This window comes from Phaenicophaeus curvirostris, chromosome 14 (genome assembly GCF_032191515.1).
Source record: "Phaenicophaeus curvirostris isolate KB17595 chromosome 14, BPBGC_Pcur_1.0, whole genome shotgun sequence".
Taxonomy (NCBI): Eukaryota; Metazoa; Chordata; class Aves; order Cuculiformes; family Cuculidae; genus Phaenicophaeus; species Phaenicophaeus curvirostris.
Genome location: NC_091405.1, coordinates 5,639,763 through 5,656,101, shown reverse-complemented (window position 1 = coordinate 5,656,101; position 16,339 = coordinate 5,639,763). Strand labels below are relative to the sequence as shown.

Here is a 16,339-nt window from a genome sequence, read left to right as displayed (position 1 = left end):
TATAGGGGTTCCAGGGGGTCTAGAGGGTTCCTGGTGTCCTAGAAGGGTCCTGGAAGGCCTTATAGGGGCTCCAGAGGGCTCTAGAGGGGTCCTGGGGATGTCTTGATGAGTCCTGGGGTTCCTAGAAGAGTCCCAGAAGGCCATAAAGGGGTCCCAGGGGGCTCTAGAGGTTTTGGAAGGATGGAGATTAATTTTACGCTTCCTAACGTGAAAGTAATTCAACTGCTCGCTCCTGCTCGAGCGAGAGCGGGGATGCGGTGCCCTCTGCTGCTGCACCGGGAGGGAAAATGGGGAATAAATGGGATGGGTTGGGGGAGAGGAGGGAATTGGCCCTTTGCTGCCATGGTGGAGCTGCCCTGGGGTGAGCTGCACAGAGGCCTCCAGGGAGAGAGGTCTGGGGAAAGGACGTCCATGGGGAAGGGGTGTCCATGGGAAGGGAGGTCCTGGGAAGGGGTGTCCATAGGGAAGGGGTGTCCATGGGGAGGGTGTGTCCATGGGGAAGGGGTGTCCATGGGGAGGGTGTGTCCATGGGGAAGGGGTGTCCATGGGGAGGGTGTGTCCATGGGGAAGGGATGTCCATGGGGAAGGGATATCCATGGGGAAAGGAGGTCCTGGGAAGGGATGCCCATGAGGAAGGAGTGTCCGTGAGGAAGGGATGTCCATGGGGGGGCTGCCAGCAAACCCCCAGCACAGCCCTTATTATGCATTTACCTATGCCAAGAGAAAATAAAACCATTAAATACACAAACATATATATTTTTCACTATGTGGGATGCCAGCACTCAGCCCCGCTCTGCCCCCTGGCCAGGTTGGGTTGGTGGCAACCCCAGCCGCTGCGTTTCCCAGCATGCCCTGGTGCTGACCCCCCCTTCCCCCACCCCAGCACCCCCCTACCTTGCCCTGGGGGTCCAAGGAGGCAGCGAAGAGGTGCTAGGGTGGCCTGGGCTTCTCCAGGAAACCTTTCAGCAGCCAAAGCCCCTCATTGCAGCCGATCAGCAGGATGCTACCCACTGCAAGCCCCTCCATCCCTTCCATCCCCACCGCTCATCGCAGCCCATTGTGCCGCTGGTTTGGCAATCGGCATCGGTAATTTGGGAGGTGGCAGCGCAGGTGCTGCTGGGATGGGTGGAGATGGTGGGGGGCACCTCCTGCACCCCCTCTCCTGGGGGGGCGAGGGCAGAGTGATCAAAGAACCATAGAATCATGGAGTGGTTCAAATGGACCTCGAAGGCCATCCAGTTCCACAGGCAGGGACACCTCCCACTGGATCAGGGACTCCAAGCCCCATCCAACCTGGCCTTGAACACCTCCAGGGATGGGGCAGCCACAGCTTCTCTGGGACACCTGGGCCAGGGCCTCCCCATCCTCATCATGAAGAATTTCTTCCTAATGTATAATATTACTCTTCCTCTCTCCCATTTAAAGCCATTCCCCCTCGTCCCATCACCTCATGCCCTTGTAAAACATCCCTCCCCAGCTTTCCTGTAGCCCTTTTTTACTGGAAGCTGCTCTAAGGTCTCCTCAGAGCCTTTTCTTCTCCAGGCTGAACACCCCCAACTCAGCCTGTCCTCATAGTAGAGGTGCTCCAACCCTTGGATCATCTTTGTAGCCCTGTGTGATGCTCTCCTGCATCCTGGGGTTCACCCATCACCTTGACCGCAGGGATGTCTCACCCCCTCTCCCTGTACCCCACAGCACCCACCCTGCAGCCACAGGCACCCCAAAATAGTGAGAGGACCTTCCACTTGTCCCCCATTATTGATGTGACCCCCCCCAAGCACCAGAACATCCATAGGATCGCAGGCGAGGCTATTAATTACAGTACAACCTTTATTAATACTGGAATCTTCACAGTGCATTCGTTACTTGTAGCAGTGACTATGGAAACGGGGAGAGGGGGAAACAGGTGGAAAACAGGGGAATTACCACAAAAAAAAAATTAAAAGAAAAGAGGGAATGAAAAAAAAGAGAGAAAAACCTGGTGGAGGGACAGGGAGGGGAAAGCGTCGGCAGAGGCAGGAGCACGAGGGGAAATAAATTAAAAAAAAAAACGAAGAAAGGACCAAGTTAACAACAGCACCAGAAAAGTTACTTCAGTTGAAAGACAGGTTGGATTTTTTTTTTCTTTTCCAAGGAATTTTTGTTTTCTGTACAAAATAAGAGACCCCCCCCCCTCCCTCCCCCAAACCCAAACATTTGTCACTTGGCATCAGCGGTTCTGGGCAGGAGAAGGGGCTGGGGGGGGACTAAATCGTTATTCCTAACGGGGAGGGAAAGGGGGCTGCGATGCGACAGACAGCGGGGGGGGGGTCTATGTACAGCGGGGGGCGAGGGGGGGTTGTGCTTTCCTCCAGCCACCGGCAGAAATCAGCTGCTTTGGGGGGGTCTGGGTGAGCCCCTCGTCCCCCAGACACCCCCCCAGCAGGAACCTGCGCAGGGTCTGCGGGTGCTGAGGGAGAGGGGTGGGGGGGTTGGAGCGGCTGGGGTTGGGGGGGGCGGTCCCCGGTGCTCCCCCATGGAGGGGCAAAGCATCCTCAGTCCCCGTGTCCCCAAGATTGGAGGGTGCTGTGCTGTGTCCCCCTGTGCCCCCTCCTCGCTGCTGCTCCTGTCCCACCAAATAGCCCCAGCAGGCAGCCAGGGGGGGACGGGGCCAGAGCCCCCCCAGCTCCTAGTGCTGCTCCAGCCATGGCCCCGCTGGCACCGTCCCCTCTGCTGGGGCTGGGGACACCCGCCTGCACCCGGGGAGGGAGACGGGGAGAGGAGCAAGGGAGGAATGAAAACAGACAGGAGGAAAAAAAACAAAAATGAGGACATAAAAGAAAGGAAAAAATGAATAAAGGGAGGAAAAATGAATAAAGGGAGGAAAAATGAATAAAGGGAGAAAAAAAGAAAGAAAACAGAAAGGGCAGAAGAGGCAAGGAAAAGAAAAGAAAAGAAAAGAAAAGAAAAGAAAAGAAAAGAAAAGAAAAGAAAAGAAAAGAAAAGAAAAGAAAAGAAAAGAAAAGAAAAGAAAAGAAAAGAAAAGAAAAGAAAAGAAAAGAAAAGAAAAGAAAAGAAAAGAAAAGAAAAGAAAAGAAAAGAAAAGAAAAGAAAAGAAAAGAAAAGAAGGAAAAATGAGAAAGAAAATGAAAGTAAAAATGAATAAAGGAAACAGAAACAGAAAAGAAAGGAGAAAAAAGAAAGGGGAGATGAAGAGGAAAAACAAGAATGAAAAGAGAAGAAAGAAAAAGAGAAGGAAAAAGAAGAAAAGAACAGAATAAAATAGAAGAAAAGAGGAAGAGAGAAGAAAGAGACTATGAGAAAAAGAAGAGAAAAAGAGTCAAAGAGAACGTGTGAAGGAAAGATGCAATGAAAGGTCAAAGGGCCAGGAAGGAGAGAGGGGAGCAGAAAGCGGGTGCCGGCGGGTGGGGGGCTCTGGGGAGGCGCAGCGGGTGCCCCCGGGGATCCGTCGGGTGGGCTCGTCCCCGCTGGCTGGGGCTTCATCACAATATCCGCGGGGCCGAGCGGTCGTTGGTGATGGTCCTGCGCAGGCGCACCCCGCGCCGGATGGCCACCAGCATGTCTTCAGCCGGGGGGTCCATGGAGGCCGCCGGGGGGGGCGCGGGGGTCTCCTCGCCGGGGCCGGACCCCACAAGGGTGGTGGGGAAGGGGAACTGGCCTTCTCCCAGGGCGTGGGCGCCAGCCACCAGCTCCCCGATCTTCTCCACCAAGCTGTGCCGGTTGGCGGCCAACTGTTGGTCCTCCTCTTCCTCGGCAGAGAGGTGCTGGCCGGCCCCGGGGTAGACGGAGATCTCCATGGCGCCGCCACCCCAGGCGGTGTTGGGAAGGCTCAGCCGCTTGGGAGAAGCTTTGGCAAAATCCAGAGGGTTTGGCGAGGCATCGTCGGCGTAGAAGACGCACTCTTCGCTGCCCACCCGCGTGGGGCCAGTGTAGCCGGGGGAATCGGGCACCGTGGGGGTCTTCACGGGGACGATGGGTGGTCGGATGGGGATGGGGCCAGCGTTGGAGAGGGTACGGCGGACCGAGGGCTTGGTGGAGGGCGTGCGGCGGATGGTGGCTACCCCTGGGGTGGTGCCGGCTGGTAGGTTGGTGCCGGTGGGCAGCCCGGCAGTGGAGGCGGGACGCTTTGTCTGGATCATCCGCCGGTAGTTCTGGGCGATGTTACTGTTGCGCGGGATGGTGGAGGACTTGTCGAAGTCGCTCTGCGGGTCACACTCAACGTCACCGTTCACTGAGTAGCAGTCGTAGTCAGAGCCTGGGGAGTGGGAAGCAGGTGGTGGGCAGCTCAGCTGGTGCTGCCGAGCCAAACTGCTACCTCCACAACACAATTGCAGCCAGCAGCGGTTGCATCACCACAAGCTCAACTCCCACCACTGCAGCGCAATCCTAAACTGGCCTCAGCCACTGATGGCACAACGTGCTCGCCATCAAGCCCGACCATCACCATTGGAAGACAACCCCAATCAAGCTCAACCATCACCATTGGAAGACAATCACAAACAAGCCCAACCATCACCATCAGAAGATGACCACAACCAAACCCAACTGTCACCACTGCAGCGTGATCACAACCAACACCTGCATTGCCAACACAACATGGTTACAGCCAAACTTGAGGCCATCACAACTTGCCTCAACCATCCCCATCACACGGTCATGGTCAAACCCAACCATCACTATCCCAACCACCAGAATCACTACATGATCACAGTCAAAACCCACCATCACCATCACATGCTCATGGTCAAACCCCGCCATCACTATCACAACCACCACCATCACTACGCGACCACGGCCAAACTCCACCATCACCATCACATGCTCGCAACCAGCTCAGCCATCAACATGCCAGCACAACACCACTGTCCTTGAGGTAACCTGATGTCCAGCCATCCACTCTGGAGCCTTCGCCCACCATCTGCTACCGTGCCTGCCTGCACCCAACCACTGCGCACAAACACGTCGCTGTGAGCCATCACTAACCACACCCCGTGTGATGCTACCTGTTATCGCACTACCTGGCACAACTGTACCGTCCAGACACAACCAACACCCAAATAACCAGGAAACCTTGTGGTTACCGTGTGGTACGATGCTTGTGGCACCCACCAAACACCCAACATGCATTAAATCTTCACCCCACCGGTCCCTATGCAAGATGACCACAGCCCAGTGCTATGAGCCCCAGCCCATGCAGATGTACCTCAGGACAACCAAAGCCTATGTCATTCCCTGCTCCAGGTGCCATTTTGGGTGGCGCCGGGTGCCCCTTGCCACCACGAGATGGGTACCTTGGGAAGGGATGGTGTCCTCGGAGCAGGAGGGGGTGGTGGTCTGTGTGCTGTAGCCACTGGAGTACTGCAGAGAGTCCCGGCTGCTCTTCTGGTGCTCCAGGCTCAGCCCCCGGGTCAAGACCATGGCCAGGTCACTGGCGGCAGGGGACACCTCCTCCCCGTGCTGCAGGCAGAGAAGGCACCATTGAATAGTTTGGGTTGGATGGAAGGGACCTTGAAGATCATCCAGTTCCAACCCCCCATGGGCAGGGACACCTCCTACTAGACCAGGCTGCTCAAGGTCCACCCAACCTGGCCTTGAACACCTCCAGGGATGGGGCAGCAACAGCTTCCCTGGGCAACCTGGGCCAGGGCCTCCCCGCTCTCCTGGTGAAGAAATTCTTCCTTATGTCAAGCCTAAATCCGCCCCCCTCCATTTTATACCCATTGCCCCTCGTTCTATCACCACAAAGCTTTGTGAACAGTTCCTCTCCAGCTTTCTTGTAGCCCCCTTCCAGCACACTGCTTGCTCTTGGGAGCCCCGCAGAAGCCCACCACCCCTGTGCTTTCCTGGCTGGAGCCGATACCTTGGCAGCAATCGTAGCCGGTGACATCCGGGGCCTGGGAGCATCCTCGCCACCCATGGCCGGGTACCCACCAGCAGGCGAGCCCATCTCGGCTTCCCGCAGGTGCTCAACACGGTCCTTGCGCCGCTGCAGGGTGGGGACCACGGGCTGGTCGTAGGGGCTGGCTTTGGACCAGTCCTGCAACAGGCAAAGCACCGGGTGACGCCAGGGACACTGGGACCAGGAGCAGAAAGCAGGGCAGGGTGGGACGGGGAGGGGCACTGACTGGGGGGAACCCATGTGTAAAATGCAACCCTGGTGGGATGGGGGACAGCGAGAGGGAGGGGAGGAAGAGGAGGGTGTTGCTGATGAAGGCTTCATCTTTCTGCTACCAGCCCATGCCCTGGCGGCAGAACAAGAACTAACCGAGGTTGGGGAGCTGCACTCGCTAACCGACTGGCAGGTTTCAGAGGCCTCCGAGGACGCCGAGCTGGAGGATTTCTGCTGTGCCAGGAGCCAGAGGGGAGAGAAGAGGCAGTTAGTGAGCACAGCCATGACCATGGGGTCAAGCAGCACCCACAGCTTCCCTGGCCTACCCAGGCCCCCAGGCTGCGGGAAGGTGAGCAGCATCCAAGCCGGCAGCATGGGCTGCAGAGCCGAGGACATGCCAGCTGGGTGAAGCCGTGATGCTCAGCGCCAACCCTTCCCCTGCTCCCGCTCACCCCTTGGCCCCATGGAGCCAACAGTCACTGGGGGGAGCAGGGACGGTCCCCACAACCACAGCGTTGGGATGCCAAGTTTGCATGGGGACACTAACCCAGCACCGGCAATACCAGGCAGCACAGCCGGCACAAGGGATAGGCACAGCCAGGAGGTGCCGGGGGGATCCTGGAGCATCCCTGGCAACAGGGAGGATGCAGGGCAAAGGGGAAGCTTTGCTCCATGCCGTCTGCCGAGGGAGTGGTACAAACTGGGTGTAACATGGCTGGGGTGATTTGGAATCATAGAATCATAGAATCACCAGGTTGGAAAGGACCCACTGGATCATTGAGTCCAACCATTCCCATCAATCACTAAACCATGTCCCTCCGCGCCTCATCCACCTGTCCCTTAAACACCTCCAGGGAAGGTGACTCAACCCCCTCTCTGGGCAGCTGTTCCAGTGCCCAATGACCCTTTCCGTGAAATATTTTTTCCTAATGTCCAGCCTAAACCTCCCCTGGTGGAGCTTAAGGCCATTCCCTCTTGTCCTGTCCTCTGTCCCTTGGGAGAAGAGCCCAGCTCCCTCCTCTCCACAACCTCCTTTCAGGGAGTTGGAGAGAGCAATGAGGTCTCCCCTCAGCCTCCTCTTCTCCAGGCTAAACACCCCCAGCTCTCTCAGCCGCTCCTCTTGTTCTCCAGCCCCTTCAACAGCTTCGTCGCTCCAGAGCCTCAACATCCTTCTTGTGGTGAGGGGCCCAGAACTGAACACAGGATTCGAGGAGCGGTCTCACCAGTGCCGAGTCCAGAGGGAGAATAACCTCCCTGGACCTGCTGGTCACGCCGTTTCTGATCCAAGCCAAGATGCCATTGGCCTTCTTGGCCACCTGGGCCCCTGCTGGCTCATGTTCAGTCGCTGTCAACCAACACCCCCAGGTCCCTCTCCTCCAGGCAGTTTCCAGCCAGATTTCTAGTCTGTAGCTGCTCAGGGTTGTTGTGCCCCAAGTGCAGGACCCGGCATTTGGCCTTGTTAAACCTCCTGCCATTGGTCTCTGCCCAGCGGTCCGGCCTGTTCAGGTCCCTTTGGAGCCTCCCTGCCCTCCAGCAGATCCACGCTTCCACCCAGCTTAGTATCGTCTGCAAACTTGCTAAGGGTGCACTCAATGCCTTCATCCAGGTGTACCTGGCTGGTGATGTCCGAGGGCATGGGGGAAGGCGGTTTTGAGTAAGCAGCATCCTGGGAGATGAAGCCGGAGTCGTGCGAGGAGACGCTGGAGAGGCGGGTGGCGGCGGCGGGGGGCTGCGCCAGGCTGCGGTAGCGATAGGTGGAACTGGGTGAGCAGGTCTGAGCCCCGCCGGGCCACGCCGTGCCACCCTTGGCACTGCTAACGCTGCTGGGGGGGCGGCGCAGGGGTCGGGGACACGCCGGCAGGGAGGACAGAGGAAGGAAAAGAGAGTTTAAGACGGAGGCTTGGAGATGGCAGGGTTCCCGGGCAGCAACCCTAGAACCCTGCCCCACACCCCAACCTGGCAAAACTGAGGCACACGGCCCTCCAGGTGTTGTCTCTTTCCATTCTGGAGTCCCCAGTGGGAGGGGACGTGCTGGGGCACAGCAAAGGTGAATACGTTTGCCCCCCGACCCTCCTGCCCAGCTCACATCATGCCCCAAACCCAGAGGACGAGGCCCACACATCCTGCCAGCCCCAACCCTGCACCCGACCCCGTGTGCCACGACCAGTTCCTCCGCATTACTGGGGACCAGAGGGCACGTGAAGCTTGACGTGAACCTTCTGAGCCTCCCCAAGAGCCATGAGCAAGGGGGCTGGACTTGCCGGCAGTGCTAGGTGCCCACCCCACCATACCTGCACATGCTGGACTTGCGGGAGCTGGAGCTGCTGGGAGAGGACGGGGGAGTCTGGTAGGACCAGCTGTAGTCGGAGCCCTTCAGGTCCTTGATCACCTGCAGGAAGAACAGGGTTTAAGCCCCCAAAAGACGCTCTCCCCGTCTCCTGCCACCCTGGTCCCTCACGCTGACCTGCTCGCTGGCGGGGGGCAGCTTGTGGGGCTCAGCCGTGAGCACCACCAGGTCCTCGATGATGCCCTGCAGGTGGGTGATCTCTCCCAGCATGGTGAGCTCCCCGTTCTGTGGCCAAAGAGGAGCATCAGCACCCACCGGGCAGCGGCCACCCCGCTCCCTGACACCCCCTGGTCCCTGGCGCTCACCACCACAGGCTGCAGGAAGGTGATGAAGGTGCAGAAGCGACCCCGCTCCTCGATGAGGGCTTTCCGCACAGCCTGCTTCTCCGTCTCCTCCAGCAGCAGGTACATGTCGTTGACGTCCTGCAGCGCGTTGTCCAGCTGGGGCTGAAGATCTCCCTTCCCTGTGGGACGGGGCACCGTCAGCGCCAAACTCCCCCTCTGCACCCCCTGAGCTCCTGGAGGTCCCAACCCCAAGCTCCGGCTGGGATTCCTCACCCCCTTGACCCCATCCCGGTGTCTTCCTGTGGTCACCTCCCAGGAGAGGAGTCCCCTGGCATTTGGGACCAGGGGACCCGCCTGGGTGCCACCAGGGCAGGGCTGGCATCGCCCTGGGGCGCGGGGGGGCGAGTTAAACTAAGCTAAAAGCAAGGTGAGGGGGGACAGGGAGCGGATGGACAGACAGACAGACTGATGGATGGATGGATGGAGGCAGCCCCGGACCTGGGGAGACCAGTGGGGAGCAGATGAGGAAGCAGAGAGGGGACTGGGGATGGAGTGGGGGGCAGCCGTTCACTTACCAAGCAGCTCTACAGGAAGGATGTGGAAGGGAGGGAAGAGAGAAGGAGACAGAGAAAACGTGTGAAAAGAGGCCGAGGGCCGGGGCACGCGCCCCCGCCTCCCCGCCACAGCCCCCTCTCTGCAGGGGGGGCAGCGGGAACCCCACGGTGCCCACCATCCCCGTGGCCGCCGCGGAGGGGCTGGCGGGGGGACCCCCACCCTGGAGACCCCCCTTCACCTTTGCGAGCCTTTTTCTGGAGCTTGAGCGTGTCGGAGGATTTTTTCTTGATCTCGTGGCGGGCTCGCTTGTATTCTAGGGGCACAGAAGCGCTGTCAGAGGGGACACCCCCACCGACTGGAACAGCCCCCCCAGTACCGATCCAGCCCCTCCTGCTCATACCTTTTGCATGGTCCTTGTCCAGCTGGTTGGCAGTTTTCTTCCAGTCCTCAATCCTGTCCTGCAAAGGGTTTATCAGGCTCTCCATGAGGGCGCTGGAGCAGGGAAAAAGAGGAGAGAGCATGGGAGAGTGCCAGGAGCAGCTGTGCCTCCCAGCCAGCATCCAGCAGCTCCTTCTTCAGCGAGGGAGGGCTGAGCCTGGACAACCCGTGACACCGATGGCCCGGCCGTGCTTACTTGGTGAACTGCCGCAGCTTGGCCTCGATGCTGCGGTGCCGCATGCACATGCGGGTCAGCGCGGAGCCGATGTCCCTCGTGGCACCTGGGAGGGAACCCAACACCGATGAGGGACAGGGGACACCCCCACACCACTGTCAGCCCAGTTTGCATACTGGGACCACTCTGGGATGAGCAGCGTGGGGACACTCTGGGCTTTGGAGACCCTTTGGGTCAGGGATGTCTCCTTTTCCCCCGATAAATCCACTAAATAAATAATCCAACATCCACTAATTCACAAATAAAGCACTAAATATCCTTTCTTGCGGCTTTGAAATTAAAATCTTCTCCCGGTTTTTCCCAGTTTGTCTCCAGTGGGTCTTTTCCAACCTAGTGATTCTATGATTCTATGACTCTATGATTCTATGAAATGTGGTGCTGGGGGAGCCCAGGGAAAGGAGGAGGCGAAGTACTGTGCAGCTGGCCAGGCACGGACTGGGAAACGAGGCGTCCGGGGGCAAAGGGCTCTGTGCCCATCCCCGTGCCAGGCAGCTGGCTGTGCCCCTCCAGGCTCGATCCCAAGCGCGTGGAAAGGGAGACAGAGCTCCCTGGGAAGGATTTTGCCAGCAACTGAAAGCAGGAGCATCCCTTTCTGGTGAAACTGCTGTTCACTCTGAAGCCTAAGGATGGCCACACGGTGGCAGTGCTGCTGGCAAATCCCAAGAAAAGCAGCTACTCCAAACACTGGGGTGCAGGCTAGAGAATGGTCCTCTCCCCTAAAAAAAGCCTCCAGGGACACCTCCCATTCATTGGGCACCCCCAGCCCCCCAGTGCTGTGGAAATGGGGGAACCCCCTGGCCAAGGGTCCTCTCCTGCACCAGGGTATTCTCCTAATCCTTCTCCTAATGCTCTTATCCCAGCTCCTGCTGCTCCTAATCCGATTCCCCCGCGGGATCACGCACCGTGCGCGAGGCCACCAGCCAGCCCCCTGCCTCAGTTTCCCCACACCGCTGCTCTGCCTCCCGCCCGACCCCAAGAAAACCAAGGATGTCCAAGGCTGCCCCCAGGTCACCACCATGACGCTGATCCCACATCCCCAGCGTCCTCCGTGTCCGTGCTGGTGGGGAGCTGGGGAGCCCTAATCCCCTCGGTGCAGTGGGCCAGTGGGTTTGGAGGCAAAGCTGATCCTGGCTCAAGCTGCCTCCTCCTCCTCCTCACGCAGCTCCAGATGGCCTGGATGCCGCCAGTCTGCAAACCAGCCCGGGACCATCTGCTGGGCAGAAGCCGAGCGGTGGGAAGCAGCTCCTCGCTGCCAGCGGGCACCCAGAGAGGAGCTGGGGGTCCGGCCCCAGTGCCCGCGGAAGCATGGAGAGGTCCCACCTGCGGGCTCGGCTCTTTGTGTTGCCTCCCCAGTAGATTGGGGTTCATCCCCAACGCAGCCAAGCTCCTGTATCTCCTCCCTCTGTCTAATTCCCCGTCCCAGGAGGGGCACAGGGGACAAGGGGCACCAGTGGGTGGCTCAGCTCTTCCAGGGGAGGTTCAAGCTGAACATCAGGAAAAATTTTTTCACGGGAAGGGTCATTGGGCACTGGAACAGCTGCCCAGGGAGGGGTTGAGTCACCTTCCCTGGAGGGGTTTAAGGGACGGGTGGATGAGGTGCTGAGGGACATGGTTTAGTGATTGATGGGAATGGTTGGACTCGATGATCCAGTGGGTCTTTTCCAACCTGGTGATTCTACGATTCTATGATTCTATGACACGTCTCCAGGGACAGCACAGCTGCCCCAGCGCGGGCAGGGCACACCAGCCACCCATCCCCCTGCCCAGGGACACCCACGCCTGGGTGGGGAGGATCCTACCTCGGGTGTTGGTGGCCATATCAGCCACTTTCTGGAAGGCATCCAGGAAGGCGACAGCAGCCAGCACCGTGGTCCTAGGGTAGAGAGAGAGTGAGGGGGGAGCTCAGTGGACACCGCACACCCCAGGATATGCTCCCAGGGGTCCCCGTCCCCCGACCTCAGCCACTCACCGGAGCTGGGAGTGAAGCTTGGTGGCCTTCGAGTTGAAATCCTCCCAGATCGGGTAGGAGCTCTGCAAGGAGGGAACAGGACAGTGAGAGATGGAGCCCGCTTACCAACCACCCTGCGCCCCCGACGCCCTGGGCACAGCAAATCCCCCCTTCACCGTTTCAGAGAGATGGGGCAGGTGTGCCTAGCTAGGTGTAGCTTCTCTGAGGGCTAATAAAGGCTGAGCACAACCCCTCTCCCTCCTGGGGCCTTTCCAGTTTGGCTGCACAACCTCGCAGACCACAGAGACCTCAGGATTTTGGGTGATCTCTTCCTCAAAGGGGTGAAGGCAACATATGGGTTTGCAGATTTGATGGGAGGAAATGAGCTGGCGCACAGGTAAGCTCTGAGATCCTGGCCAGCAGCAGAGCAGAGCCCTTCAGCGCCCGCGGCCTCCCCCAAGGCAGCATCACGGAGAGCTCCAGCCTCAGCAGCAGGTAACCACAGATCCTGGAGAGGAGCCCTGGGGTCCTCCCAGCCTTGAACAGGCAGTCGCGTGACAAGTCACAGGTTCTGGGGAGGCAACCGCAGCGCTGTCCCAGTGAGGTCATCTCAGTACCATCGTGGTCAGGCTGTCCTCATGCCATCCCACCGAAGCCATTCAAGCAAGACCAGTCCCAGCGTCCTCGTGGCGATGCCTTCCCAGGGCTGTCTGGGTGCCAACATCCTGATGAGGCCATCCCAGCACTGTCCCAGTGAGGCCAGTCTCAGCAAGACCCATCCTGGTGCCGTCCCAGCAAGGCCAGTCCTGGTGCCACCATACGGGAAGGCCATCCCAGTGCCATCACCCCAGTGAGACCAGTCACAGCGCTGTCAAGGCAAGATCAGTCCTGGTGCCGTCTCCACGAGGCCATCCCAGAGCCAGTCCCGGCATCACCATCCTGGCGAGGCCATCCTGGTGAGGCTGGTGCTGGTGCCACCATCCCAGCAAAACCAACCCAGCAAGGCTCGTCCTGATGCCACCATCCCATTGGGGTCCCGGTGCCGTTGCTCCCGCGATGCCATTCCGGTGCCATCATCCAATGGCAGTTCCAGCAGCAACGGGCACCGGAGCTGGCTTTGAGGACACGAGACACCAGCGAGCCCAGCTTGGTGGCACCTCTGGGGACAGCGCTTGCACCAAGGGGCATGGGATAAGCCCAGGGTTGTATTTTTGGGGACAAGGACATACCAAGGTCACCCAGGGACGCCGAGCGTGCTGGAAGAGAGGCAATAGGAACGAAGCCGGCTCGGGGACGCCGCTGGCTCTGGGAATGCCACCAGGCTCCACTACCCATGTCTCACCCAGTGGAGGCTGATGGGTGCCAAAAAGCCACCAGCCACCAAAATAAGGTCCCTCTGCACCCCCATCCAGCGCAGGGGTCCCAGCTAGGGGACCCTGAGCACGTCACTGCCGTTGGATGCCGTCAGCTGGATATTTTTCCCCATCCTGCTGTGCCCATGCCAGGACACTCGTGTGGCTGGGAGCTGGGGACGGGGATGCTGGCATCGGGCTGGGCAGGGCACGAGCCGAGCCTGCTGGGGATCTTTTCTTCCTTTTTATTGTTGTTTTTATTTTTTCTCATCTTTCCCTTCCACAAATGGCATGAAAATGAATCCAGCCCAGCCTCCTCAGGCACGCCGGCGCGTGACGCTGTGGTGAGGGGCTTCCGACTCAACCTCATCCCAATGGGGAGGTGACGGCTGCGGGCTGGCTCGTCCCCTCTGCTGGGGAAACTGAGGCACGGGCTGCCCCCACCTCCACCTGGGGCTGTGGGGGCTCAGGCAGGAGGAGGTGCCTGGGGTGAAGGTATTTTTAGGGGGGCTGATTACCCCGACACCCTTGGCTGGCGCCCGGAGAGAGACGGAATTTTTCTCCGGAGCCAGAGTCCGGCCACTGCCGCCCCTCGAAGGGGTTAATCTTCTTAGCAAGGTTTTTATTTTTTTTTTTTATCCCCCCTCCTTTGCTTTGGCAATGACAGCATTGTCTGGACTGGGCTGCAGGAGAAGAGAGGAAGAGGAGGAGGAGAGAGAGCTTTTGCCTCCCCAAAATAACCGGGGTTGAACCCCGATGCCGGAGCTGGCAGCAGGAATTTCACCCTCCCCATCCCAGAGATGAAGCAGCCCAGCTGGTCCCCTCCTCCCAGGCAAAAATTCCCCCCCCAGCATATATATATATATATTATTTTAATGAAAACAACCCCTCAAAAAAAGGCTTTTTTTTAAACACGGCTCCATCCTGCTCCCAGGAAGGGTGGAGGCGACGTCCCCTCCCCGGGTTGGGAAATGGGATGGAGGAGCTGGGGGACCTTTTTGTTCCGTCGGTGCCAACCCAAGCGGGTCCAGCAGAAATCCAGGCTGGCAACGCAACGCCCCGAGCCGGCGGTGATGCCCGATGCGGGGGTGATATGGGACCTTAATGCCCAGCGTGGGGTTGATGTGAGGTCCTGACGACTGATACGGGGCCCCCAACAGCCACACAGTGGCTGTTGGGGGCCCCGTATCAGCCGTCAGGACCTCACATCAACCTGATGCGGGGCACTGACAGCTGATGCGGGGCCACTAACACCCGATATAGGGCTCCCAGCAGCTGATGTGGGGCTCCTACACCCACTGTGGGGCTGATACAGGGCTCCTAAATCTGCTGGAAGGCTGACGCGGGGCTCCGACAGTCGCCGTGGGGGTGATGCGGGGCTGTGATACCTGCTGTGGGGCTGATGTGGGGCTCTGACACTCGCTGTGGGGCTGATGCAGGGCCCATGTGGGGCTCCTACACCCCATGTGGGGCTGATACTGGGCTCGGACACCCTAGGAGGGGCTGATTCAGGGCTGCTGTGGGGCTGCGATCCCAGTGTGGGGCTGACATGGGGCTCTGACACCCAGTGTGGGGCTGACGTGGGGCTGGTGCAGGGCTCCTACAGCTGGTGTGGGGCTGATGTGGGGCCGGTGCGGGGCTCCTACAGCTGGTGTGGGGCTGCAATCCCTGTGGTGGGGCTTATGTGGGGCTCCTACACCTCATGTGGGGCCAGTGCGGGGCTCCGATACCTGCTGTGGGGCTGATGTGGGGCTCTGACACCTCATGTGGGGCCAGTGCGGGGCTCCGATACCTGCTGTGGGGCTGATGCGGGGCTCCTACACCCCATGCGGGGCTAGTGCGGGGCTCCTATACCCCATATGGGGCTGATGTGGGGCTCCTACACCCCATGCGGGGCCAGTGCGGGGCTGCGATCCCTGCTGTGGGGCTGATGTGGGGCTCCTACACCCCATGCGGGGCCAGTGCGGGGCTGCGATCCCTGCTGTGGGGCTGATGTGGGGCCGGTGCGGGGCTCCTACACCCAGTGCGGGGCTGCGATCCCTGCAGTGGGGCTGATGTAGGTCTCCTACACCCCATGTGGGGCCAGTGCGGGGCTCCGATCCCTGCCGTGGGGCTGATGTGGGGCTCCTACACCCCATGCGGGGCCAATACGGGGCGGTGCGGGGCTCCTACCCGCCGTGCGGGGCTGCTGTGGGGCTGGTGCGGGCTCCGACAGCCGCCGTGGGGCTGCTGGGGGCTCGTACCGGCGCTGCGGGGCTCCGGTACCCGCTGCGGGGCTGCTCTGGGGCTCCTACAGCCATGCGGGGCTCTGATCCCCCGCGCTGGGGCGATGAGGGGCTCCGACACGCCGTGCGGGGCTCCTACCGCCGGTGTGGGGCTGGTGCGGGGCCGGGGCGGCGGGGCCGGGGGTGAGGAGGATGAGGCCGGGGCCGGGGCCGGGGGTGGGGGGTTGGGGGGGGGGGGTCGGTACCTTCATGTCGTTGATGATGGCCTGGAAGAGCCCGCCGAGCGCCCCGCACTCCTTCTCGGCCGTGTCCATGGCGGAGCGGCCGCCGGGCCCGGGCGGCGGCGGGGCCGGGCGCGCAGCGGGGGGCGGCGGAGCGGGGGGAGGAGGAGGGGGGGGGGGGGGGGAGACGCGGGAACCGGGGGGGCGGCGCCCCCTCCCCCGCGGGGACCGGCCGAGACACCGCCCCGAGGAGCCGCCCCCGGCAGAGGGAGGGGCCCGGACCGCCCCGCCCCGGCACCGCGGGGGGAGGGGGGGGGGGGCACCCCGGGGATGGGGGGGGGGGAAACCCGGGGATGGGGGGATGCTGGGAGGGGGGGCACCCCGGAGATGGTGGGGGGGGGGGCAACCCGGGAATGATGGGGGAGGATGGGGGGTTGGGGGATGCTGGGAGGGGGGGGCAGCCCGGGGATGATTGGGGATGATGGGGAGGGGGGGTACCCCGGGGATGATGGGGGAGGACGGGGAGGGGGGCACCCCGGGGATGGTGGGGGAGGACGGGGTGTAGGGGAATGCTGGGAGGGGGGGGCACCCCGGGGATGATGGGGGAGGATGGGGGGGGGCACCC

At 60.6% G+C, this 16,339-nt stretch overlaps 1 protein-coding gene across 6 annotated transcripts; it reads right to left on the bottom strand.

The window, feature by feature from the left end:
* Nucleotides 1-3,333: 3,333 nt before the first annotated feature.
* On the bottom strand, nucleotides 3,334-15,855 carry MTSS2 (MTSS I-BAR domain containing 2). 6 transcript variants are annotated; one of them, XM_069868295.1, is made up of 14 exons: nucleotides 15,739-15,855; nucleotides 11,938-11,999; nucleotides 11,768-11,841; nucleotides 9,930-10,014; nucleotides 9,696-9,787; nucleotides 9,534-9,608; nucleotides 8,762-8,919; nucleotides 8,574-8,681; nucleotides 8,401-8,498; nucleotides 7,722-7,929; nucleotides 6,266-6,343; nucleotides 5,861-6,037; nucleotides 5,292-5,457; nucleotides 3,334-4,255 (listed from the first exon to the last, which is right to left on the bottom strand). In XM_069868295.1, the coding sequence occupies exons 1-14, from the start codon at nucleotides 15,805-15,807 to the stop codon at nucleotides 3,483-3,485; spliced, it is 2,223 nt and encodes a 740-aa protein (XP_069724396.1). In that variant the 5' UTR covers nucleotides 15,808-15,855; the 3' UTR covers nucleotides 3,334-3,482. The 6 variants fall into 6 exon arrangements, with proteins under 6 accessions (XP_069724396.1, XP_069724398.1, XP_069724394.1 ...); XM_069868297.1 differs by having other exon boundaries at nucleotides 7,722-7,848; XM_069868293.1 differs by having other exon boundaries at nucleotides 3,336-4,255; nucleotides 7,722-7,932.
* Between the last annotated feature and the right edge of the window lie 484 nt (nucleotides 15,856-16,339).